Consider the following 23,070-nt stretch of genomic DNA (forward strand, 5'->3'; position numbering starts at 1 on the left):
GGCTCAGTACCAGTGAGGAGAGTGATTCCTGTGCTGGAGTGCTGTGGCTCAGTGCCCAGCGAGGGCTGGTTCAATGGCTCAGCAGTGCTTGCTGCCGGGCTTTACAGTCTGAGTTCAGTCTCCAGGACCCACAGTGGAAGGAGAGCCCCGCCTCCCACAAGTTGTCTCTGACCTTTGTGTGTATGCCACGGAACACATGTGCCCCTCTCCAAGTAATAAGTTAATATAAAGACATGTTTTAGAAAACAAGAAAGTGGTTGCCCATCCAGTGCTCAGGCTGTCCCCAGTCCCTTATATGTGAAGGTGCCACACTGGTGTTTCTGTGGCTTCTCTGGTCCTCTCCTGGAACCCCTGCCTCCTTGTACAAGGTGGTGACCATTGCTTCCTGTCTGCTTCTTGGCAGCCGCTCTAGCACCTACCAGTACCCGGAGACGCCTATCTACACGCAGACGGCAGGCACCAGCTACTATGAGGCTTCGGGCACGGCTGCCCAGGTCAGCACGCCGGCTACTTCCCAGACGGTGGCCAGCAGCGGCTCAGTGCCCATGTATGTGTCCGGCAGCCCAATTGTCGCCAGCTCATCCAGCAGCGAGGCTGGGGCCAGCAACAGCAGTGTGGGTGCAGGGGGCAATGGGGGAGGCGGCAGCAGTGGTGGTGGCAGTGGCGGCAGCAGCGGCAGCGGAGCAGGCACCTACGTGATCCAAGGCGGCTACATGCTAGGCAATGCCAGCCAGTCTTACTCCCACACCACCCGTGCCTCACCAGCCACAGTAAGTGTTCGCCTTATTCAGAGGTGAGGGTGGGGGGAACACTCGAGAAAAAAACCTGGCAGTACTCAGAGAGCAGAAGTTTGGCCCAAGGCATAGCTCAGTGATAGTGCTCATATGACCTAGGGCCTGGTCTCATCTGTGGTGTTGCCTTAGGTGTTGCTCAGCCACTCTGTACCTCAGCTGCTATGTGAAGCTCTGAGGACAGTTGCAGAAATGCCCTTAGTCAGAACTGGTGGTGGCTTGATAGGAAATGAGAGATGGGAGCTCCTACAATCACAGTGGCAGAGCTGAAGTCAGCCCAAGTTGGGCCCATTATCAGTCAGGACCATGGATCAGGTCAGAACACTGCACCCTCCACATGGCAGCACACCCTGGCTGCTGGTCTTCACTAGTTTAGTCTATTTAATAAACCACTGCTGCAAACCTTCTGATTTCTCAACCCTGTGGGTCCTCTGGTGCAGCGAGCAGGTCTGCTGAGAAGGTGCACGTTGTTTGTGCCTGGACTAGACGCCTCTCACCTCGGTTACTGTTGCACCCAGGTGGCTAAGGTCCCTGAGGATCTGTGTTGTGGGCTTTTCCTTTTTCAGTTTTATTTGAAAGACTTATAGGCTCACAGGAAGCTATAAATATGGTACCAAACCCTGGTTGGGTGGCACGTGCTTGTGTGACCCCGGCACTGGGGAGGCAGAAGCATGAGTGGGTGTGAGGCTCCAGAGTTCCGAGCTGGTGAGGGGTACCCAGCGTAGCCTTCTTTCATGACTCAGTAGGTAGAGGCCCTGGCTACTAAGCTTGATTACCTGAGTTCAATCCCTGAAAGCCTCGTGCTGGCCAAGACCCAGCTCCTCTGACTTTCACACAGACCCTCTGTACATAAGTAAGTAAATAAATGTCGTAGAACAATGAACAGAAAGGGGCTAAGAATGGCCCAGGAGAAGCATGCCTGCTGTGAGAACAAGAGGTTCTGAGTTTGGAGTCCCCAGCAAGTCACAGCCTATCAGCCCAACACTAGGAGGAGCAGGGATGGAGAGGCACCTGGGGCTCACCTACAGCCAGCCAGACATAAACTCCAGCTTCAGTTTGAGATGTTGTCTTAAAAAAATCTAAGGTGGGGCAAGAGAGATGGCCCGTGAGTGGGAGCGGCTGTTCTTCCAGAGGACCCAGGTTCAAGTTCCAGTGCCCACATGGACCTCACATTGTCTATAACTCCAGTCCTAGGAGATCTGACACCTCCTTCTGGCCCCTTTGGGGATAGGGCATGTATGGGGTACATACATACATGTAGGCAGAACACACACACATAAAATGAAAATGAACAACAAAAACAAGCAACTGAGTTAAGCAACACCAGGAACTGAGCAACCGAGGAAAACATCAGCTGCTAACCTTTGGCCCCCACGCCTGTACCGGTGAACACTTAAACAATAAACAAAAGCACTGTTAATAACGAGGTCTGACAAACGCCCATGCACCCGTCACTGGACTCCTTACTCATTCGTCCCGTCCCACTTCCCTAACAGAAAACATCCAGTCCAGAAATCTCAGTTTGGGACCAGGGATGGCTTCTGTCGATTGTTTTGAGACAGAATCTCCCTCTGTAGTCAATTCTTGAACTCGTGGTTCTTCTGCCTCAGTTTCCCCAGTGTTGGGAGTTTAGGTATATTTTCACCCTCTTCTACCTCACTTTCAACATATTGAACCCCTTTAGGAACATGAATTTGTTTTCAATCTATAATGCTTTCCATCTTTATTACCTCACTCCTAGGATGTTCTGCAGTAACTCTTATTCTGTGACTGTGGGAGACTGAATTTTCATCCCACATATATTAACAACTTTGTCTTTAGCTGCAGGTGGCTAGTAGCAAGTGTATCAGTCAGTGCTGTTCTAGAAAGTTCTAAGACTGTAATCCCCAGGAATACTGTAACAGGATATGTGACTTACAGCTGGCAAGGGTGGCTTTCAGAACCATTGTGGAAAGCAGTTGCAGAAAACTCAGCCACGCAGACTGTCAGCACTACCCAGTCTTCTCGTGTGCTCCAGGTCCAGTGGCTCCTGGATAATTACGAGACCGCTGAGGGCGTGAGCCTGCCACGGAGCACCCTCTACTGCCACTACCTGCTGCACTGCCAAGAGCAGAAGCTGGAGCCAGTTAATGCCGCCTCTTTCGGCAAGCTCATCCGCTCGGTATTCATGGGTCTGCGCACGCGCCGTCTGGGCACCAGGTTTGCCCCCCCTCCACCCTCATCTGCCCTTGGCCAGGGGGGTGTACACTCTGCCCACGTGACCCACCTCAACTCCAAGGGGTCTTGAACCACAGGGCAAAGACCCTCTTGCCCCTTGTTAACTCCCTTGCTCAGCTCTGCTTGTGCCTACCCTGGGGACATCCCTTGGGCCATCTTCCCTTTCCTGTACTTTACCCCATCTCCTTACTCACTGATCTCTTGGTTCTTGCTCATCTCTTCTAGAGAAGTTTTTCAGGCATCATTTCATGCATGTGTTCATTTGTTCATTCATGTTACCCATCGGCCATGCACTTCATCCTCGCGTCTCAGTTTTCTCCTGTCTGTCTAGGCTGTCAGGAGCACCCTTCATGGGATAGAGACAAAGCAAAGTGGGGCTACTTGCTTAGTAGTATAAGCACCTCACATGCCCTATGACCAACAGCCTCGTGTCTGCCAAGTGTGTGCCTGGTATCAGAGTTGGCAGCAGGCAGTGACTCATACTACCATGTCCGTGATCACTCCTGGCATACAATGCCATGTTCTTCAGCTCAGCTGGCAAGCTTTCTCTGTCCAGGCCCCTAAATGAGAGGGATGCATGAGAACCCCAGTGTTCTTCCTGCCCAGCCGGTAAAGCACTTCACCCCACCTTCTTCCCAGGGGCAACTCTAAGTACCACTATTACGGCCTGCGGATCAAAGCCAGCTCACCCCTGCTGCGGCTGATGGAGGACCAGCAGCACATGGCCATGCGGGGCCAGCCCTTCTCCCAGAAACAGAGGTAGGGGCCTCCTGCTCTGGAACTGAGCAGGGGCTGCGAAGTTGGCTGTATCATACCACTTGACCATGCCCTAGACAACGTTCATCAATCTGCCCAACCCTGACCTGATGGCTCATCCGTTCATCACCTCCTCCCCAGCCACCCCTCCATCAGTCCTCACCTGCTACCCACCCCCCACCCCAGCCCATCCCCACACAGCTGGGTTATTCCCCCCCCACCCCAACCAGGTGGCTTGACTCCCCCTCCCCCAGCTGGCCCATTTCCCCACCAGCACCCCACTACCCCTTCCCCTCCAGGCTGAAGCCCATCCAGAAGATGGAGGGCGTGGCCAACGGTGTTGCCGTGGGGCAGCAGAGCACAGGGCTGTCAGACATCAGCGCCCAGGTGCAGCAGTACCAGCAGTTCCTGGGTGAGAGCCGACGGGCAGGGCAGGGCAGGGCAGTGCAGCCTGCCCCAGGGGACTCAGGAGGGACCATAGGGGGCGTCTGGTGGATATTCAGGCTTGCTTGTTTCTGTCTTTATGGGATTGTTCTAGCCGTAGAAACCTTCTCCCAAGATCTCCCAACCCCATTTTGGGGGGTTGTTTTTTTTGTTTTTTGTTTTTTTTTTCAGACAGGGTTCTCATATAGCCCAGGCTAATCTGGAAATCACTGTGTAGACCAGGCTGGCCTCCAACTCACAGAGATCCACCTGCCTCTGTGCCCTAAGAGCTGGGATTAAAGGCGTGTGCTACCATGCTGGCCTATGGTACTTTGGAGACCTGGTCTCACAGTATATTCAGAGCTGACTTGGAATTAATGACCCTTCTGCCTCAGCCTCCACAGTGCTGAGATCTCAGGTCATGCACCACCCCATTCTTTTCAGTAGTCGGTGTTTCTTGTTTATGTGCCCTCAGTGAAGCCTGGTGATGCTTTGGATGATCAAACAGTGGTTCATTACCGTGAAGGTGATGCCACCCTTGCTGGCATGCAACCATGTCTCTATGAGTAGGATTAGTAACTGAGAGGGCAAGTGTGTACCCACGGTATGTGCTCAGTTTTTACATACACTAAGATGCAAAAAAGGGAAACCAAGGCCTGATGGTGACACTGACAGCTGCTAAGAACAGCCTGATGGGTGGACAGCGACACTGTGGCTGGGGAGATGATGCCACAGAGTTGTGTGGCCCTGGTGGCCTACAAGTAGGGCCTTTAGGAACCTACACTCTCTGCAGGGAGGCTGCCTGTACCAAGCGACTAAGGATCAGCGAGAACCAGCAATCATCAGCCATCCAGGGCTGGCAAAAGCACTACGTGTGCTCTGTGCAGGGGGCTATGGGACCCCAGGCCAATAGTTGATCCTGCTTGAGCCTAGCTATTCACCATATACGTGGGATTGACACATGTTGGAAAGGTGACCAGAACTCCAAAGGAAGCAAGAGAGGTAGGCAGGTGGACACAGGTCCTCATGGTGCCTTCACTCCTAGATGCCTCCAGGAGCTTGCCTGATTTTGCTGAGTTGGACCTCCAGGGCAAAGTGCTGCCTGAGGGTGTCGGTCCTGGGGACATCAAGGCCTTCCAGGTCCTGTACCGGGAGCACTGTGAGGTACGGCTTTCAGATGAGTGAGAGACCGCATGGGCTAGCCTTGAATGCAGACTAGCCTTCTGCCCTGGACAGGAAGTCCCATGATGGCCCTTTGCCATTCCCCATTGCGAATTCCCAACCCTGCAGGCCATCGTGGACGTCATGGTAAACCTGCAGTTCACACTGGTAGAAACGCTGTGGAAGACCTTCTGGAGATACAACCTTAGCCAGCCCAGTGAGGCTCCACCACTGGCCGTGTGAGTCCCCAGGGTTCGGACAGAGGTGACCTCTGCATGTGGGATCACACATTCCCTTGACTGGGATTGGGCGGGTTCCTACAGGCATGACGAGGCCGAGAAGCGGCTGCCCAGGGCCAGTCTGGTGCTCCTCTCCAAGTTCCAGCCTGTGCTTCAGTGGACCAAGCACTGTGACAATGTGCTGTACCAGGGCCTGGTGGAGATCCTCATCCCTGATGTTCTGCGGCCCATCCCCAGTGAGTGCCGGTGACAGCCCCTCCCTGGGAGCCACCCCTCCCCCACTTACCCTGACCAGCACTCCCATCTTCTACAGGTGCCTTGACCCAAGCAATCCGGAACTTTGCCAAGAGCCTGGAGAGCTGGCTCACCCATGCCATGGTGAACATCCCTGAGGAGATGCTGCGGGTGAAGGTGAGTGGACAGGGCAACAAGGCTGCAGCATTGGGTGGAAGGTTTGTCTGCATATCTGCTGTGGGCCTGTGAAGACTTCCCTTAAAGGGCCTCAAGGCTGGCTCCAGGCATTCTTATGCTGTATATACCCTGGACCCATATCTGAAAGCCTCCCAGGGATTTAGTACTTAAGACATCCTATCTATCTATCTATCTATCTATCTATCTATCTATCTATCTATCTATCTATCTATCTATCCATCCATCAATCTATCATCTATTTGCCTATTTATTAAGACACAGCCTTACTATGTAGCCCTGGTTGGCCTAGAACACCAGAGTCACCTGCCTCTGCCTCCAGAGTGGTGTTGGGATTAAAGATGTGGCCCACCATGCCTGGCAAGCCTGTGTTTGGGGCTGCTGGTCGAAATTGATTTACAACTACAGTTGTATGTTAGAGCTTGCTCAGTGGTGCATTCTTAATCTAGTTTGTGCAGGCCTTGGGTTGCAGCCTCAGCACTTTGTTGTTGTGTCTTTTATTGAAATGGCGTGAGTTGAGCATGAAGATGCATTCCTGTAACCTAGCACAAAGGACGAGGACCACCAAGGGCTGAGCCTAGCCTGGGCTACATAGCAAGACCCCACCTCAAAGGAGGAAACCAAACCACGCCAGTGATTGGGGGTGGGCCAGGGATTGTGCTCAGTGGATTCACACTGCCTTAGTGCAAATGTGGAGGTGAGTTTGATCACCATCACACACAGAGTTAAAGAAAAGTGCAAGTCAGAGCCAGGGAGATGGCTCAGTACACGGAAGTACTTGCCTTCCATGAAAGTAAGCTGAGTTTGGTCCTGGGATCCACATGATGAATGGAGAGAACTCACTATCAAATTTTGAGAGTGGGCCATCACACAAATGCACAAAATAAGCAGGGTGTGGTGCTGCGTGCCTTAATCCCAGCACTCAGGAGGCAGAGGCAGGCTTATTCTTGTTAGTTTAAGATCAGTCTCTACAGAATGAGTAGACCAAGGCTATTACAGAGAGAAACATTGTCTCAAAAAGCAAAAACAAAAACCCTAAATACACAAAATAAGTAGAAAAATAGCTGGTAGTGGTGGCCCACACCTTTAATCCTAGCACTCTGGAGGCAAAGGCAAGTAGAGTTTGAGGTTAGCCCAGCAGCCAGGGTTACACAGAAAAACCCTGTCTCGAAAAACCAAAATGGGTGGGTGGGTGGGTAGATGGATGGATGGATGGATGGATGGATGGATGGATGGATGGATGGATGGATGGATGGATGGATGGATGGATGGATTGCTGGTCAGCATGCCAAAACAGTTAAGTTGAATGTTTGATCCACACCAGTACTGGAGGTACACACACCCTTCAAGTGAGGATGGGCCTGGTGGGGTTTGTGTGGAAGCCTCTAGCCTGCTGTCTCCCATGCAGGTGGCAGCAGCTGGCGCCTTCGCACAGACACTGCGGCGCTACACATCGCTCAACCACTTGGCGCAGGCGGCGCGGGCAGTGCTGCAGAACACTGCACAGATCAACCAGATGCTAAGCGACCTCAATCGGGTGGACTTCGCAAACGTCCAGGTGAGCACCATTGGGGCTGGGACAGGAGGGAGCGATGGGAGAGACGGCTGAGCGGCTGCCTGCTGCGCCCCAGGAGCAGGCCTCGTGGGTGTGTCGCTGTGAGGACCGTGTGGTGCAGCGTTTGGAGCAGGACTTCAAGGTGACGCTGCAGCAGCAGAACTCACTGGAGCAATGGGCAGCCTGGCTGGACGGCGTTGTGAGCCAGGTGCTCAAGCCCTACCAGGGCAGTTCCGGCTTCCCCAAGGCGGCCAAGCTCTTCCTCCTCAAGTGGTCCTTCTACAGGTGCGCGCCTGTGCAGCCGGGTCCTGGCTGGGAGGGATGAGACCAGGGGCAACCCAGTGTGTTAGAGAAGACCTTCCTTCAAAGGTGCGCCTGCTATAAGTGGTGGGTAGGGCTAGGGAAAGCCTGTTAGCTTGCAAGAGACACTGGGGAAAACAGCAAGGACCCAGCACGCCTGTCAGCAGCAGAGTAGGGTGAACAGCCCCAACATCCTGACAGTCTCTTGGTCACTGCCCTCAGCTCCATGGTAATCCGGGACCTGACCCTGCGCAGTGCTGCCAGCTTCGGCTCCTTCCACCTCATCCGGCTGCTCTATGACGAGTACATGTACTACCTGATCGAGCACAGAGTGGCCCAGGCCAAGGGCGAGACCCCAATCGCAGTCATGGGAGAGGTGTGTATGGTGAGGGACTAGGGACGTGGGCAGGCACCAGGTGGTAGAACCCTGACTTTTTCTTTTTTCTTCTTCCAGTTTGCAAACCTGGCCACCTCACTGAATCCCTTGGACCCTGACAAAGGTAGCCATGCATGTCCTCACCTAGGATCTGGGTTCCAGGGGTAGGGGCAGATGATGGGGGGAGGCCAAGTGTCCCTGGAAATTTCAGTCTGTCGCTGAGCTGGGCCTGGTCCCTGTGCCCCAGATGAAGAAGAAGAGGAGGAAGAGGAGAGTGAGGATGAGCTGCCACAAGACATCTCGCTGGCGGCTGGCAGCGAGTCTCCCGCACTAGGCCCTGAAGCTCTGGAGCCACCAGCGAAACTGGCGCGGACTGACACTCGTGGCCTCTTTGTGCAGGCCCTGCCCTCCAGCTAAGCCTGCCACCTCCCTGCACCCCTCCACCTGCCCAGCCTGCTGCTGCCCCTCCAGGCCAGGGGCCGGTCCTTCAGTTTTTGTGCTTCACTGTTACCCTCCCAGCACATGCCAGAGCTGGAGAAGGTCCCTCCCCTTGACAGGGAAGGCTAGGAGAGTCTCCCTTCATACGGGGCTGGTACAATCATGGGCGGGGCTGGGCAGAAACGAAGCTGCAAACCCTGACACAAAAGACGTGCCTTAAGGAACCTGCCTAGGTGTCCCTCTTTCCTGCCGCAGCTCACAGCTCTATCCCCCCACCACCACCACCCCAGAGGGCAGCAAGCCAGCTCCTCCCCTGCGGAACTGTTAACTTATTCTGCTCTCTGGCTTTGCACAGCCTGCTTGGGCAGGCGCAGGTGGGTAGCACCTTGGGACCCCCACCGTCAGCAGCAGTACCCCACTGCTCCCCTTTCTTGGTATTAAGTGCAATTAAAGCTGTGGGTGTTGCACCTTCTCCAGAGCTGGGTTCTCTTGGCCCCGCAGCCCAGAGAGGGGCATATTGTGAAGGGCCCCGGCCTCCAGCTTCCAAAGAGGAGCATCTGGCTGGCTGCAGGGCCAGGTGCTCCAGACCCGAGGCCTCGCCCTGCGCCTTCCACCCCATCAGCTTGTGACCGAAACCTGCTCCCAGAGATGCTTCTCCTCTGTGCAGTGCCCCTGACCCCCGTAACTATTGTGATTAGTGAGTGCCGCTTGAGCGGAGTCAGTAACTTGTTGGGTTTTTTTCCAACCATCATGGCCTTATCCGTCCCCGATTTCTCAGTGTCTTCAATCTGTGATAGATGTTTATGGAGAAAAAGCAAATCTGGCCTATTGTATAGAAATCCCTATTTTGTGTGCTCCGCGTGCTCCAGCTTTTGGGGTGGTCCTGCACACTCCCCATGGGCCTCCCTTCCCAGTGCTCAAAGTATCCACGCGCGTGGTAGTTTAGTGTGCTGTTTTCTACCTTTTGTAGTCTTTCTTAAAACAATAAATACTGCTGTGATCTTTGTCTACTGATGACGAGAGCAGGGTTAGGTGGGGTGTGTGTGTGTAGTGGTGTACTGAGGACAGAACAGGACACCAGGCAGGTCAGAAATAAAGCATTTAGTACATGGAACAAGGCGAGGCCACCACGGGGCTCCCCCCACCCCCCAAGTGAGGGAGGCTGGAACCACTGGCAGCCCTAGAGGGCTACACTTGCAGCCAAGGACAAGGGCCAGAGCGCAGGAAGCAGGACTGGGCTTCGCTGGGGCAGGCCAGGGCTCCTCTCTCTGCCTTTCCCAACTTAAATAGGCATAAATAAAGACACATCCAGACTCTCGGGCCACCAGAGGCTGCTGTGCCAGTCCCATCCATCCTGCAACCTAACACTAGTGCCGGTTGTGGCCCTTGTAGGGCCAGCCCAGGAAGGCGGTCCTCTCCGGGCCCGTGGAGGTAGTTGGAGTCAGGGTCCAGGGCAGTCCAGCCCTCACAGCACAATCCAAGTGTACCGCTCACTGTCTGCCAGAACCTTCAGTGAGCACCCTGCAGAAAGGATACGCAGAACCATGAGCCACCTTGTCCAGTCTTGTAGCCAACTCGTGGCCTAACTAGACCCAGAAAGTCCCAGAGACAGACAGCTCCCCAGAGATTCCTCACCCGCTTCTCCAGCCATAGCTGGATGCCACTCAGATCCCAGGACACTCCTTACGTCCAGCATGCCCGGGATCCAGGGTAAGATCAGGTGTCCTGCCCAGCTAGGGCACTTCCTACCTTTGTGCAGTGCCTCGTTTGTCATCCTGTTCACATAGCGGCCACTGCTCTCTGGCACCAGCCATTTCATGACCATGTCCACACAGCTCTTTCGGTAGGAGCTCCAGACACTGCCACTGGAGACCAGGTAAATGAGTGACGAGGAACTGTCCTGACAACCACCAGGGTTCCCTGGCAAGTCACCCTTGCCTTGCCTCACCTGGTCTGTCCTTTGACCTCAGTTAGATCACCCACGCTGACTGTCTCAAAGATGCCTGTGTTGAGGTCCCAGGCCACCTTGAGACTGGTGTGATAGGTCTTGGGTCTGTGGTGGTGGAGGACAAGAGGGTGGTGGGCTGGTAAGTCCCTTGCACTGGCTCTCACTGCCCCAGTGACAGCACGGGCTCTTCAGGTTCTATCTGTTCACCCTGCACAGAAGAGTCTGGCCCCACATAAGGTTCGCCAAAGGACCCTACCACTCACCGAAGCTGGCCCTCTTCAGTGGGAGCTGGAAAGGCCAAGAGCAGCAGGCCAATGTTGATCAGGACCTGGTTGGTTTCTGGGCAGACCTGGGAGCAGGCAGTGACAGTTAGACAGAGATCCTAGAGTGGGAACACTCATGCCTCCTGCTGTGCCCCAGCCTCACCTCCAAGATGACTATGTCATAGTCACTGAAAGAGCAGAACTGGTGACCCCAAGTGGCATCATGGCGGATGACCTCATTGATGACATACTCGAAGTCCAGGGTAAGCTGCTCCACTGTCAGGTACTGGCCCTGGGGATAGATGGCAGAGAGCTAGGGGTAGCACCAACCACCCCCAGATCCTGGGTCACCACCCATGGCTTGCATCATGGCTACCCACCTGCATGTCTGTCCGCTCTCGCATGGGCCGTAAGTTGCGGCCACGGAGATCAGTCACCACAAAAGGCAGGGAGATCTTGTCATCCTCAAACTCTGGGGAGGCAGGCAGAAGGTAGGAGCAGGCCAGCAGTCCTCTTGGGACTGCCCCATCCCAGATCCTGTCCCAGGAAGGCAGCTCACCATCCTCAGGCTCTGTCCCTTCCCCAGACTGCAACACATAGTGCAACTTGGTGTAATTGATGTAGCCAGGCTCAGGGGCAGTGGTCTCTGCAGCAGGAGGGCTGTCCCTGGGTACCACTTCCCCACTTGGGGCTTGCGGCTCTAAAGATGGGCGGCAGCGGCTGCTTGAGGGCCCCAAGCTAGAGGGCAGCCGAGTTTCCTCCAAGGGACTACCCTTGGCCTCTTTAGCCCTGCGGAAGATGTCAGCTACAAACTCCTTGGCCTTGGCAATGGCTGGTGAGGGCTCAGGGGCTCCAGAGGGCTGGGCTGGGACCACCTCAACACCAAGACTGGGGAAGGCTGGGGCTGCCTCAGGGCTCCAAGGTCCTGGAGAACTGGGTGGGGCTGGGGGCAAAGCTGTGTGGTCATACAGGATTTGGCAGAAACTGCTGTCACCTGAAAAAAAAGCATGACAAGTGGGCTTTGTCACCACAGTTCAAAGCCTGGATTAGAAACCCACCTGAAGGAGCCCCCGAGAGCCATTCGTGTTCAAGTCAGGCTGAGCCCTTGGAAGGGCATGAGTTCAGAAAGCACATATAGTCTGAACAAAGACGAGACCTATGCAGACATGCATTCATTCAAGACTTTTAAAAAGTATGCTGGCAGTAGAACCCAGGGCCTTTCTCATGCTAGGCTGGTACTCAAACCTCATCTTTGAACATTTTTCATGCTACTCAGAAAGGACACAGCAAATGAGATGCACAAAGCTTTGCCCTTCGAGTGCAGTCTGCAGTGAGAACAGGTAAGAGCTAACTGTAAGCTCCTAACCAGACCAGACCAGCACAAGCAGTCAGGCCACATTTACTGGAGGAAGTAGGAATCAGCGGAGGAACCTAACAAGCCACCAAGGAGTGCCATACCCCTCCCTATAAGCAGCATTATGCCTCTCAGGCTTTTGTCCAAGGGACCATGATGGGACACTCATGAAAGAAGTAAGTTTAAACTGCTTGGCATAAACTTCTGGGATAAGCTGAACACTAGGGTAGGGATAAAGCCAATGCAGGTCCCTCAGTCCTCTATGGGGCCTCGTATGTGAGGCTCATGGTCAGCAGGTGGCACAGCCTTAGTAACGCTTAGATATCTCTTCCATAGTGACACAGGTGTCCAGGGAGGGCTGGGGAGAACTCAAGCTGAGTTCCTGTCCTTTGCTGGTCAGCTTGCTCACATGCACTTGACCCTGCCTCTTCCTTCCCGGGCTTCAGGGCAGCCACTTTAACGGGAATAGTCTTGAGTTCTCCCAAAATCAAAACGTGTTATTAGTTATCCTAAAAGTAGTACACAGCTATAGCTCTCTTTTCTGTGTCTGTGTCCAGCTGTAACATATATGTCATAGCCTTTCTCTGCTGTTCCACAGGACACTGACCTAGTCCTCCTCTACCTCAGGAAGAGCACCAGGAAGCACCTGACTGTGCTCTGGACCTGAACCCAGCTGTGCACTCCAGGCTTCTACAAGGAGGGAGCAGCGGGGCAGAGCTATGGTCAGACTCACTCTCGTCCTGCAGACACTGGCATCATCTACTTCCTAACATGTCACTCTAGCAAGACCAAGAGAAATGGCTCAGCAGGTAAATGTGCCTGCCACTGGGTATTTGGACCTGACTTCAAAATTCCTGAAATCCACATGATAGAAGAGAATGAATTCCTGAAATGCATATGAATACATGCATGCATGGACAAATATACAAATGTTTAAGTAAAATAAAATGTAATTAAAAAGTAAAACAAAAAATACACCATGAAAGCCAGGTATGGTGATATACACCTTTAATTCTAGCACTCAGGAGGCAGAGGCCTGTGAGTTCTAGACTAGCTAGGGCTTCATAGACATTGTCTAACAAAGGCGATTCCAGGAAATTTGTTACTAGTATTCCCTGACACCAAGGATACAAGACAGTATGTACTGACTATGCTCTAACGTTGTCTGGGTGACACTGATGGAGGGATCTCAGCCCTGCCCACGTCACACCATCAATAGAGGGATCCTGGCCCTGCCCACGTCACACCATCAATAGAGGGATCCTGGCACTGCCCATGTCACACCATCAATAGAGGGATCCTGGCACTGCCCATGTCATACCATCAATGGAGGGATCCCAGCACTGCCCATTGTCACACCATCAATGGAGGGATCCCAGCACTGCCCATTGTCACACCATCAATGGAGGGATCCTGGCACTGCCCTCTGTTACACCATCAATGGAGGGATCCTGGCACTGCCCTCTGTCACACCATCAATGGAGGGATCCCGGCACTGCCCTCTGTTACACCATCAATGGAGGGATCCCGGCACTGCCCTCTGTTACACCATCAATGGAGGGATCCCGGCACTGCCCACTGTCACACCATCAATGGAGGGATCCTGGCACTGCCCACTGTCACACCATCAATGGAGGGATCCCAGCACTGCCCTCTGTCACACCATCAATGGAGGGATCCTGGCACTGCCCACTGTCACACCATCAATGGAGGGATCCCAGCACTGCCCATTGTCACACCATCAATGGAGGGATCCCAGCACTGCCCATTGTCACACTATCAACAGTATATAGACAAGGTCTTTCATCTTCACACACCACAGATGCACTGCTTAAGACAAGTCCCTGTCCTCGGAGCATATTAACTGTACTTCATCACATCGCCCTCTTTTTTGTCATGCTGGGCAGGAAAACGGTCTTCCACGTGCTCAGTAACTGGACACTATGTGGAGCAGCCCCAGCAGCTCTTCCTGCACGGGGTAAGAACCCCAAGACCCACTATTGTTAAAGCAGCTCTGGGTTGACTTCAAGTAGCTATAAGGCATTCACTGAACATTCGAGCTCAGCCTTTCCACCTCCCAGTTACATAACCACAAGAGATGTGACCTCTGAGCCAGGGCCTACCTGCTGAGTGGACAGAGACAGCGCAGGCCACCAGGGAGTAGCTGGTGTTGAGCAGCACCACCTGATCCTTCTTGAGTTGGAAGGCGGGTTGGAAGGTGGGGAAGGGGTACACCACCTGGTATTTGGTGTGCAGCATGAAGCCATGCCGCAGGCACTGTGCGCTTGGGTCCCCTGCAGCAAGACACATTACAGCTCACTTCATGTCCTGGCAGTGGGCCAGCAGCCACGTCTCCCTCTAGGGCCCCTGGTGCCTCACCTGGGTGGGCACGACTGGCATCCTGGCAGGCAGCACAACGGCCCCGAGGTGGCACAGCCACAGTGCTGATGTAGATGTCACGATGGTTCTCATCGCTCATCATCATCATGTTCATGAGCATCCCGTTGGCCGAGCGGGTGCTAGGGGTAGCACACCCTCAGCCTCGGGCCCATGAAGGGGCTGCGAGCCCACCCTGCCGGCCCCACGCCACCCTGCCTGCCCCTAGTCTCACTTGAAACCAAACACGATGACCTTGGAAGCGTCGCTAGGCCACTCACACACAGTCAGGTACAGGTCACTGTAGATCTCCTCGTCCTGGAAGAGCCGCACCTGCCGGACCTAAGCGGCATGCTCCATCAGTGCGAGCCTAAGGAAGGGCTACACCAGAAGCACACTAGCTAGAAAAGAGCTCCCATTGCAAGTGGTCCAGACACTCTCTGGCCTGAGCCAGAGAGAGCCCTGCAAGCTGGAGGGACCCTGACTGAATACATTACCTCTATGCCCATGGGAACAGAAACTGAAGTCGCCCTACCAAGAGGCAGGGCTCCAGGAGGAATGCTAAAGCCACTGTGACAACCTGTGTGAATCTAAGAAATCTGCCTGCATCCTGGCCCAGGCCAAGGCTATCAGATGGGCTATATGTGATACCTAAGCCAAACGAAATCACCAGTTTGACCTAAAAATTCAGCAACTCTCCAAGGGTCGCCCCACTGGTACAGCACTGCCATTTACACACAGGACACAGGCTGACTGATACAGGAGCAGCTGAGGCCTGCTGTCTGAAGGGTCAGCCCAGTGCAGGGCCTAGTCCTACCAGCTTGAGCTTGCTGTGGACGTTGAACTCCCACCAGTAGAGGTGATATATGTAGAAGGAGAAGTCGTCATCCCCACTGCTGCTGGTGTAGGAGAGGACATAGCGGCCACACTTGGAAAATCCCAGGAAGATATGGCTGTGGGCAGAATGGGCAGATGAGGACACGCCCACAGCCCGACCTGCCACCACCCAGCCTAGCTTCAGCCTCACCCTGCATAGAGAAAATCCTCATCTACGATGTTCTTGAGGGACACGCAGACCCTGGGGGGCAGCTTCCGGAAAAGACGAGGTGAGAGCTGCCCACTGATCTGGGGAAGAGACAGCCAGGGCTCTTTAGCCAAGCAGCCTCCCAGCCTCCTTCCCAGAGGCCGAGGCTTCCCCAGGCCCACTGCTGGGGCAGATGGAGACACCAAAGCCAAGTGACCTTACAAAGCACCCCACCCCCACCAAGGACCCAGGTTACATCCCAGCCGTAGCCCCGTTTGGATCCAGAGTCCTCCCAGCCCTAGCCCTACGTCTCCCTGTGGAAGGATCCCTCACTGGGACAACTGACTCCTTCCTGAAAACTGACGCATGAGACTAGGATGTGGGGCCATGCATTTATCTGCCTGCTCCCAATTAGCCCACAAGGGGACCCATCTCTCTCTTGATAATGTAGTTACTGTGCAGACTACAACTCACAGTAGAGGCGAGGACAGCTTGCAGGAGTCTCTATGTCCTCTCACTGCGTGGCTCCTGGGGATCTCACACATTATTAGGTTTGGTGGCAAGAGCCTATACCTATAGAGCCTCCGAACCAAAAGCTCCCAGTATTCCCAATGCTCCAATCCATTATTAAGAAAACCCCTTTCTTAATTAACTGCCAATCAACTGTCACACCCTAAAACATCACCAAGGAAGGATCTGAGGAAACAGGCATAAAGCTGACCACTGGGGAGCTATTCTGGCCCGCCTTCAAAAGATAGCCATCTAGTGGGAAAGAAGGCCTGGCACCTTGCCCCTAGTTCATCTCGACCCATGAAGGGAATGGCTTTGTCAGACAAGCCTTCCTGAGAGGATATAACCCTTGCCCAGGGAGTGTCTAGGCTAAGGGCAGAGCCACAGCCTTGCTTAGGGAGCACCAGGAAAAAGCACAGTTCGCCCTTACCCAGTTCCCAACTTCCTGTGCACATAGACAATCTTGCTCCACAGCTGCCCACCTAACATTATTCACATCCCTGTCCTTTCAGGTGTCCTCTGACAAGGGAGACAGAGCCCTAAGTGGCTTCCACTTTGAGAAGACCTGGCCCTACTCTGGAAACATTCCTCCATTCAATGAGTGAGGCAGACCTAGGTACAAGCACTAGATATAGAGATGGTCAGAGCTTGGACAGACAGGGAGCATCCAACAGAGGCTGCCCATTGTCGGTAGCAGGGGCTCTTCAGGGGTTTGGGGGGGTAGCTCCAACAAGGGGCAGTGCTTTGAAAAATCGGTCTAAACCAAGGTCTCCCCTTCCTCCAGATTCCTCGGACAGCTTCTACAGTAACCCGCCCATCAGCCTCCATCCCCGGTCTTTCCTCCATGATTCTCCCCGGCCTCCGCCACCCAAGCCCCTTCCTTCTTCACTGATCTCGCCTAGCAGCCTTCATTCAAGGCCCCCTGCAGGTGACCCGCCTCACTGGCTGCACACAAGTCACCAACCTTCGCCAGCCCAGCCCGCGCCTCAGCACCAGCCTCCACACCGCCAAACCCATCCCCATCCCCACCGCCCGGCCCGCCCAGCCCCCTCCCGGCCCCGCCCCCCACCTCGCCGCGCCGCCCTCCCTCCGCCGCCTCCCGCGTCCCCTCCTCCTCACAACCGGGCGCGCTCGCCTCAGACGCCAGGCCTCACCTTGACTCGCTCCAGCTGCTTGAGAACGTGTTCCCGCCGCCGCCCCACCGCCCGCTTCCCCCCGGTCCCCCCAGGGCCTCCGCCGGCGCTCCCGGCCCCGCTGTTCCGCTCCGATTTCGAGCTGGGCGCCATTTTCACCCCCTCCCTCCACTTCCGGAGCAACCGGTCCCTTAGCCCCGCCCCTGGCACTTTCTGATTGGCCTTTTCTCCTTACTGCGGCCGGCCGGTTGGGTGACAGCCGGCATTCCTTGTCGCTTCCCGCTACGCTTGTCCATCAAAGCTATCTTGGTTTTTGGTTGGTAAAGATGGTAACAGCTCCCGCCTTATTCCCGCCCTTCATTAAAGATAAACCACTCAGAAACCACTTTGGCGCTCCTCGGCCAAAAAACTTCAACTGAATAGGCGAAGATTTCTGTCAGGCTTGACATTGTCACGCCCCTGAGTGGGTTTCCGTGGAAACCACTGGCCGTCCAGCGGCCTGTGGGCGGGGCTATGGGAACCTGTGGTCCATAAGGGCCAGAATCTCCAGCCCTGGCTCTGGCTCAGGCTGGGAGGGCCGAGGCCTGAGGAGCATCCCTGGGCAGCTAGGGAGGAGACCAGGAAAAGGCGGTGGGGAAAAAAATGGCTCGTTTTAAAACATCTTCCAGGCCGGGCGTGATGGTTCACGCCTTTCCAGCACTTACGAGGCAGAGGCAAGTGGATCTCTTTGAGTTTGAGGCCAGCCTGAGTGAGTTCTAGGATAGCCAGGGCTACACAGAGAGACTCTTGTCTCAGAAAAACAAACAAAGAAACAAAACAAAGCATCTTCCGGACGACGATGACGATGATAGCATCAGACAGATATCATGCTGTTTTTAAAAAAATTAATTTCCATGGGTCAGGCGTGGTTCTGAGTTTGCACCTCCTGTGGAAGGCCTGTTAAGCCTATCATACTAATTAATAATGGTAATAAATATTACGGGACATGACAGCTTCATGCACCAGTTTTGCCTACATTCACTCAATCTCTGCAATGGTCCTTTATTTTACACGTGGAACAGGCATAAAGTGAACTCCCCTGAAGACATGGCACTTGTGTACCCAGACTGCTGGCTGCTCTTTTTACAGCCACATTCGGTTTATTGAGAACCCAGCTAACAGGACAGGTCATAAACAAGGAAATGAGTACCTGTCCTTGAATTCCAGGTATGGGTAGAAAGGCAGTTGGATGCAAAGTAGCTTTGTGAAGCGGGGGAGGAGGAATATTCCAGCAAAGACAAAGGTTTCTGGAGAGGTTCAAGACTAACCTGCCATGATGTATGGATTAGTGATGGGGACACTGCTGAGAGACTTACTAGGTGATCTCTTCTTTATGCAAAGACTGGAGGGCTCACTAGCAGCCCCCCTCCCCCCAGCATGAGGAGAAAATATGACCATGCATGTGCAGACCCAGCCTCAGCTGAATCATAGACTAGTGGACCCAGAGCAGGAGGGAAAGGAAGAGCAAGGAGGCAGTGTGTGTGTGTGTGTGTGTGTGTGTGTGTGTGTGTGTGTGTGTGTGTGTGTTTGTGTGTATGTGTGTGCGCGCGCACAGTGTACAGATGAGATTTTGCCCATGAAAGTGTATGAAAAGACAAGAGGTCAAAAATGGTCTTCTCACTCTCCACCTTAATTTAGGGATGAGTTGTTTGTTTGGTTGGTTGGTTGGTTTTGGTTTTGGTTTTGGTTTTGGTTTTGGTTTCTTAGGGCCTCACTGTATAGCCTTGGCTGACCTGGAGCTTGCTATGTAGACCAGGCTGGCCTCAAACTCAGAGGAAACCACTGCCTCCTGAGTCTTTCACTGAGCCTGGAGTTTGTGATTTCTGTTAAGAAGCAAGATCCACCCAAGGCTGCTGTAGTGGGGAAGGAAACTTTAAGGAGAAACCTGTTTTACTGCCCCTCCTCATCTTCAGAACTTCTACTACAGACACTCCTTCCTCTAGGAGGAGGGGCTTACTTGCTCCCTGGTATGGGCACTTAAATTAGTGTCTTTATAGAATGAGGGGAGCTGGGCATGCGTGGTGCTGCCTACCTTTAATTCCAGTACTAGGGAGGGGCAGAAGGTCTGTGAGTTCTAGGCCAGCCTGGTCTATATAGAGAGTCCCAGGCCTACCAGGGTTATGTAGTGAGACTGTGTCAATCAGTCGATCAATAGCAAACAAAACAGAAAGTAAACGGAGGGCAGTAGAAGTGATCTGGCAGATAGCTCCTTAACCAAAAAGCAAAGTATGACTGTCAGCTGTGGGCCATGTTGCTCTCATGACACATAATAGGTCTGAGGAAAAACACCTTTTTGGTTTTTTTTCTTTCTTTTTAGTTTCTGTTACTGTTGGTGTGTGTGTGTGTGTGTGTGTGTGTGTGTGTGTGTGTGTGTGTGTGTGTGTGCATGCGTGTGCGTGCGTGCATGCGTGTGCGTGCGTGCAAGGACATTATGGCATGCTTCTGGAAGTCAGAAAGCAGCATTTATGATTGAGTCTCTCCTGTCTTGGATTCCTAGGTCTTTTATTTTGTTTATTTATTTTATTTTACTTTTATTTTCGAAACAGGTTCTCTCTACATAGCTCCGGCTGTCCTGGAATTCACCATGTAGACCAGGCTGGCCTCGAACTCAAAGATCTGCCTGCCTCTGCCTCCTGAGTGCTAGGAGTAAAGATGCTCACCACCACGCCCAGCCAACCGCGCCCAGCCAACTCCTAGAATTATGTTCTCTTGTTAGGCTTGTATGACAAGTGCTCCTTAGCTTGCTTGCTTTTATTTATTTGTTTGTTTGTTTATTTATTTATTTATTTATTTATTTATTTTGAAGATCTTACTATGTAGCCTTACTGCTCTGGAAATTTCTATGTAGACCAGGTTGACTTGAACTTACAGAGATCCACTGGCCCCTGTCTCCCAAGTGCTAGGATTAAAGCTAACCACCATCATATACAGGCCCCTTCTTTAACTTAATCTAATTTTCCTTAGAAAGGGTCTTGCTGTGTAAGGCTGGCCTTCAACTCTGGATCTTCCTGCCTTGGCCACTCCAATGCTAGAATGACAGAAACAAGCTACTACACATGGTTTCTAAGAATAATGTACCCTCTGATATCATCCCTAAATTTTATAATCTAACCCTGAGAACACACCAAATATTTGTCCCTTATTCAAGGACATTCTATATAAGACAATAGATGAAAAATGAGCAGAGGCTAGATATGGTGGCACAGGCCTGGAATCCCAGCATTTAAGAGGAACTGAGGAGAGGTCTCAGTGCTTCAGAGTATTTACTGTTTCTGTGAAGGTCCTAAGTTCAATTCCCAGTATCCACTGCCCATAACTTCAGCTGGAGGTCAAAGGGATTGGGGGGAATCTAGTGCCCTCTTCTGGCCTGTGTGGGCACCTGCACTCACAAGCACATACACACACACACACAGAGAGAGAGAGAGAGAGGTAATTAAAAATAACTCAGTGTTTTTATTTTAAAAAAGAAACCAAGTGGGACAACGGTAGTACAACTTAATCCTAGCACTTAGGAGGCAGAGGCAGGTGAGGCCAGATGGTCTGCAGATGGAGTTCCAGAACAGCCAGGGCTACAGAGATAGACTCTGTCTCAAAAGAAGAAGAAGAAGAAGAAGAAGAAGAAGAAGAAGAAGAAGAAGAAGAAGAAGAAGAAGAAGAAGAAGAAGAAGAAGAAGAAGAAGAAGAAGAAGAAGAAGAAGAAGAAGAGGAGGAGGAGGAGGAGGAGGAGGAGGAGGAGGAGGAGGAGGAGGAGGAGGAGGAGGAGGAGGAGAAGGAAGAGGAGGAGGAGGAAAAACAAACAAACAAACAAACAAACAACATTAAAAACCCAAACCATGCTGGGTGGTGGTGCACGCCTTTAATCCCAGCACTTGGGAGACAGAGGCAGGCGGATTTCTGAGTTCGAGGCCAGCCTGGTCTACAAAGTGAGTTCCAGGACAGCCAGGACTACACAGAGAAACCCTGTCTCAAAAAAACAAAATAAAAAAACCCAAACCATGTCTGGGGTGATAGCTCAATCAGGAGAGTGCTTACTTTGGGAAAATGAAACCTGAGATTGCATCCTCAGAACCCATGCTCAGAGAAGGCTGGAGTGGTTTACACTCCCAACACTGGATAGGCAAAGGCCAACCTGTTCAACATACCCAAACCCCATCTCAAGTAGAGGTAGGCTCAATGAGTGAAGGTGCCTGCTGTCAGTCATGACGACCTGAGTTTACTCTCCAGATCACACTCAGTAGAATGAATGAACTGATTCCGAGAAGTTGTCTTCTGGTCTCTGTATGAGCTCCGTACATGCTCCATCTTAGGGAACGTGTGCCCATACACATATGTATTAGGGATTGGTTCTAAAGCTGTCTCAATTCAATTCAGCTCCCAAAGGCCAGAGGGCTCTGGTGGGTGACTGGATGTATGACCCACAGGGAGCACAAAGCGGTTTTAGCCCATTACCGCTACACATATGTATATTATATATATAATAAAAATTTTAAACCTAATTAAAAATATGAACATCAAACTTCTAGGGTGTCAAGGATATGAAACTGAATAAAACTATGGCCGGGCAGTGGTGGCGCATGCCTTTAATCCCAGCACTGGGGAGGCAGAGGCAGGCAGATTTCTGAGTTCGAGGCCAGACTGGTTTACAAAGTGAGATCCAGGACAGCCAGGGCTACACAGAGAAACCCTGTCTCGGGAAAAAAAAAAAAAAAAACCTATGTAGACTGTCACCAAGCAAACAGGACCCTGTTCTGGATGGGATCCTAGGCCAGAGAAAGGACATCAGAGAGAAAACTGGTGAAAATGAAGCACAATCCACAGCCTCTGACTTGGTGAATTGTAGTCCCATGGGTCGCATGATTTCCTAGAAGCGGTAAAGCTCAATGGTTGTACAAGGTGCACCTTGTGGAAGCTGGGTGACTGTGCAGACCTGGCATGGCATAATGGCACCCAGCTTGAGTTATAACCACCGTATCTGCTGGAAGGTCTTTTCTACATAGCTCCCTAGCAAACCACATTATACAGCTATTAGCAATGTGTGAGTCCTAGCTTCAGGGATGAGCCTAGGTCTTTTATTTTAGCTTAAAATTACCACCTGCATTCCATCTGGGAGGAAGTCACTTTAACCCTGATCCATTTATACATCCATCTTTCTAACCCAAATGGTAGGGGTCTACAGGAGACAAAGATGTCTCTGTGTCACAGGCATGCACTAGAAGAACCTATAAGGTTAAGTGCACAGGGCTATTTCTTCAATGAAAGGAATGGAAAACCTGTTTCCTACCCAGAAGGCTGGAGATGTGCTTTCTAGCCTGGTGACCTGTGCACACTCTCTATGGCCAGAGACCCTCCAGTGCTGGACCCTCTTCCAGACCCTTCTTGTAAACACATATTTTGTTCAGTCAACCTATAGAACCTATCTTATGGAAGTTTTACAAGGAATTTTGATGTAGTGATGACTGATCTGTATTCAGTTTACTTTGTTCCTCAAAGATATTTACTTTGTTGTACATTAGTGGTTAAGTTAATTACCACAAGAATAGTTTTCACCAAATGGTGCTGGGTCCAGTTAGTCCCTGTAGGTTTAGTTGTTTTGGTTTGGGGCTTTTGAGAGTGAATTTCTGATTCTTTGTTTCTACTTCCAAGTGCTGGGATTATAGGCATTGGCCTCTGTGAACTGCTTGATATCTTTTTTGTTTTTGTTTCTTTGTTTTGAGACAGTCTTATATATCTCAAGCTGA

At 52.4% G+C, this 23,070-nt stretch overlaps 2 protein-coding genes and 1 long non-coding RNA gene across 14 annotated transcripts in view; 2 read left to right on the top strand and 1 right to left on the bottom strand.

Annotated features, from left to right (window-relative positions):
* Rfx1 (regulatory factor X, 1 (influences HLA class II expression)) overlaps positions 1-9,699 on the top strand; it is a 33,438-nt gene extending 23,739 nt beyond the window's left edge. For 5 of the 9 annotated variants that reach the window (XM_011248329.3, XM_006530778.4, XM_030243361.1 and 2 more), the window contains 13 exons: positions 404-770; positions 2,809-2,990; positions 3,648-3,767; positions 4,064-4,176; positions 5,233-5,351; positions 5,478-5,587; positions 5,672-5,823; positions 5,901-5,998; positions 7,425-7,574; positions 7,648-7,856; positions 8,094-8,247; positions 8,326-8,371; positions 8,495-9,699. In XM_011248329.3, the coding sequence (XP_011246631.1) occupies positions 404-770; positions 2,809-2,990; positions 3,648-3,767; positions 4,064-4,176; positions 5,233-5,351; positions 5,478-5,587; positions 5,672-5,823; positions 5,901-5,998; positions 7,425-7,574; positions 7,648-7,856; positions 8,094-8,247; positions 8,326-8,371; positions 8,495-8,664 (1,990 nt within the window). In that variant the 3' untranslated portion in view covers positions 8,665-9,699. Of the gene's footprint in view, positions 1-403; positions 771-2,808; positions 2,991-3,647; positions 3,768-4,063; positions 4,177-5,232; positions 5,352-5,477; positions 5,588-5,671; positions 5,824-5,900; positions 5,999-7,424; positions 7,575-7,647; positions 7,941-8,093; positions 8,248-8,325; positions 8,372-8,458 lie in introns of those variants that run through there. The other 4 variants (XM_006530779.4, NM_009055.4, XR_003947247.1 and 1 more) reach the window with 4 other exon arrangements.
* Positions 9,700-9,766: 67 nt separating this feature from the next.
* Positions 9,767-17,495, bottom strand: Dcaf15 (DDB1 and CUL4 associated factor 15). Of its 4 annotated transcripts, XM_011248336.1 has the most exons (14): positions 17,315-17,461; positions 16,125-16,178; positions 15,654-15,751; positions 15,444-15,579; positions 14,862-14,968; positions 14,630-14,769; positions 14,374-14,544; positions 11,456-11,890; positions 11,277-11,368; positions 11,060-11,188; positions 10,897-10,982; positions 10,634-10,738; positions 10,321-10,550; positions 9,772-10,206 (listed from the first exon to the last, which is right to left on the bottom strand). In XM_011248336.1, exons 6-14 carry the CDS (start codon positions 14,748-14,750, stop codon positions 10,151-10,153), a joined length of 1,425 nt encoding a protein of 474 aa, XP_011246638.1. In that variant the 5' UTR covers positions 14,751-14,769; positions 14,862-14,968; positions 15,444-15,579; positions 15,654-15,751; positions 16,125-16,178; positions 17,315-17,461; the 3' UTR covers positions 9,772-10,150. The 4 variants fall into 4 exon arrangements, with proteins under 4 accessions (NP_001344251.1, NP_766090.2, XP_011246638.1 ...); NM_001357322.1 differs by lacking the exon at positions 16,125-16,178 and having other exon boundaries at positions 9,767-10,206; positions 10,435-10,550; positions 17,315-17,495; NM_172502.4 differs by lacking the exon at positions 16,125-16,178 and having other exon boundaries at positions 9,767-10,206; positions 17,315-17,495.
* Positions 11,887-13,223, top strand: Gm39210. The gene is made up of 2 exons (XR_879009.3): positions 11,887-12,236; positions 12,849-13,223. It is a non-coding gene; the product is annotated as a predicted gene, 39210 (long non-coding RNA).
* Positions 17,496-23,070: the final 5,575 nt, after the last annotated feature.

The sequence above is a fragment of the Mus musculus genome, chromosome 8, assembly GCF_000001635.26.
Source record: "Mus musculus strain C57BL/6J chromosome 8, GRCm38.p6 C57BL/6J".
Classification (NCBI taxonomy): domain Eukaryota; kingdom Metazoa; phylum Chordata; class Mammalia; order Rodentia; family Muridae; genus Mus; species Mus musculus.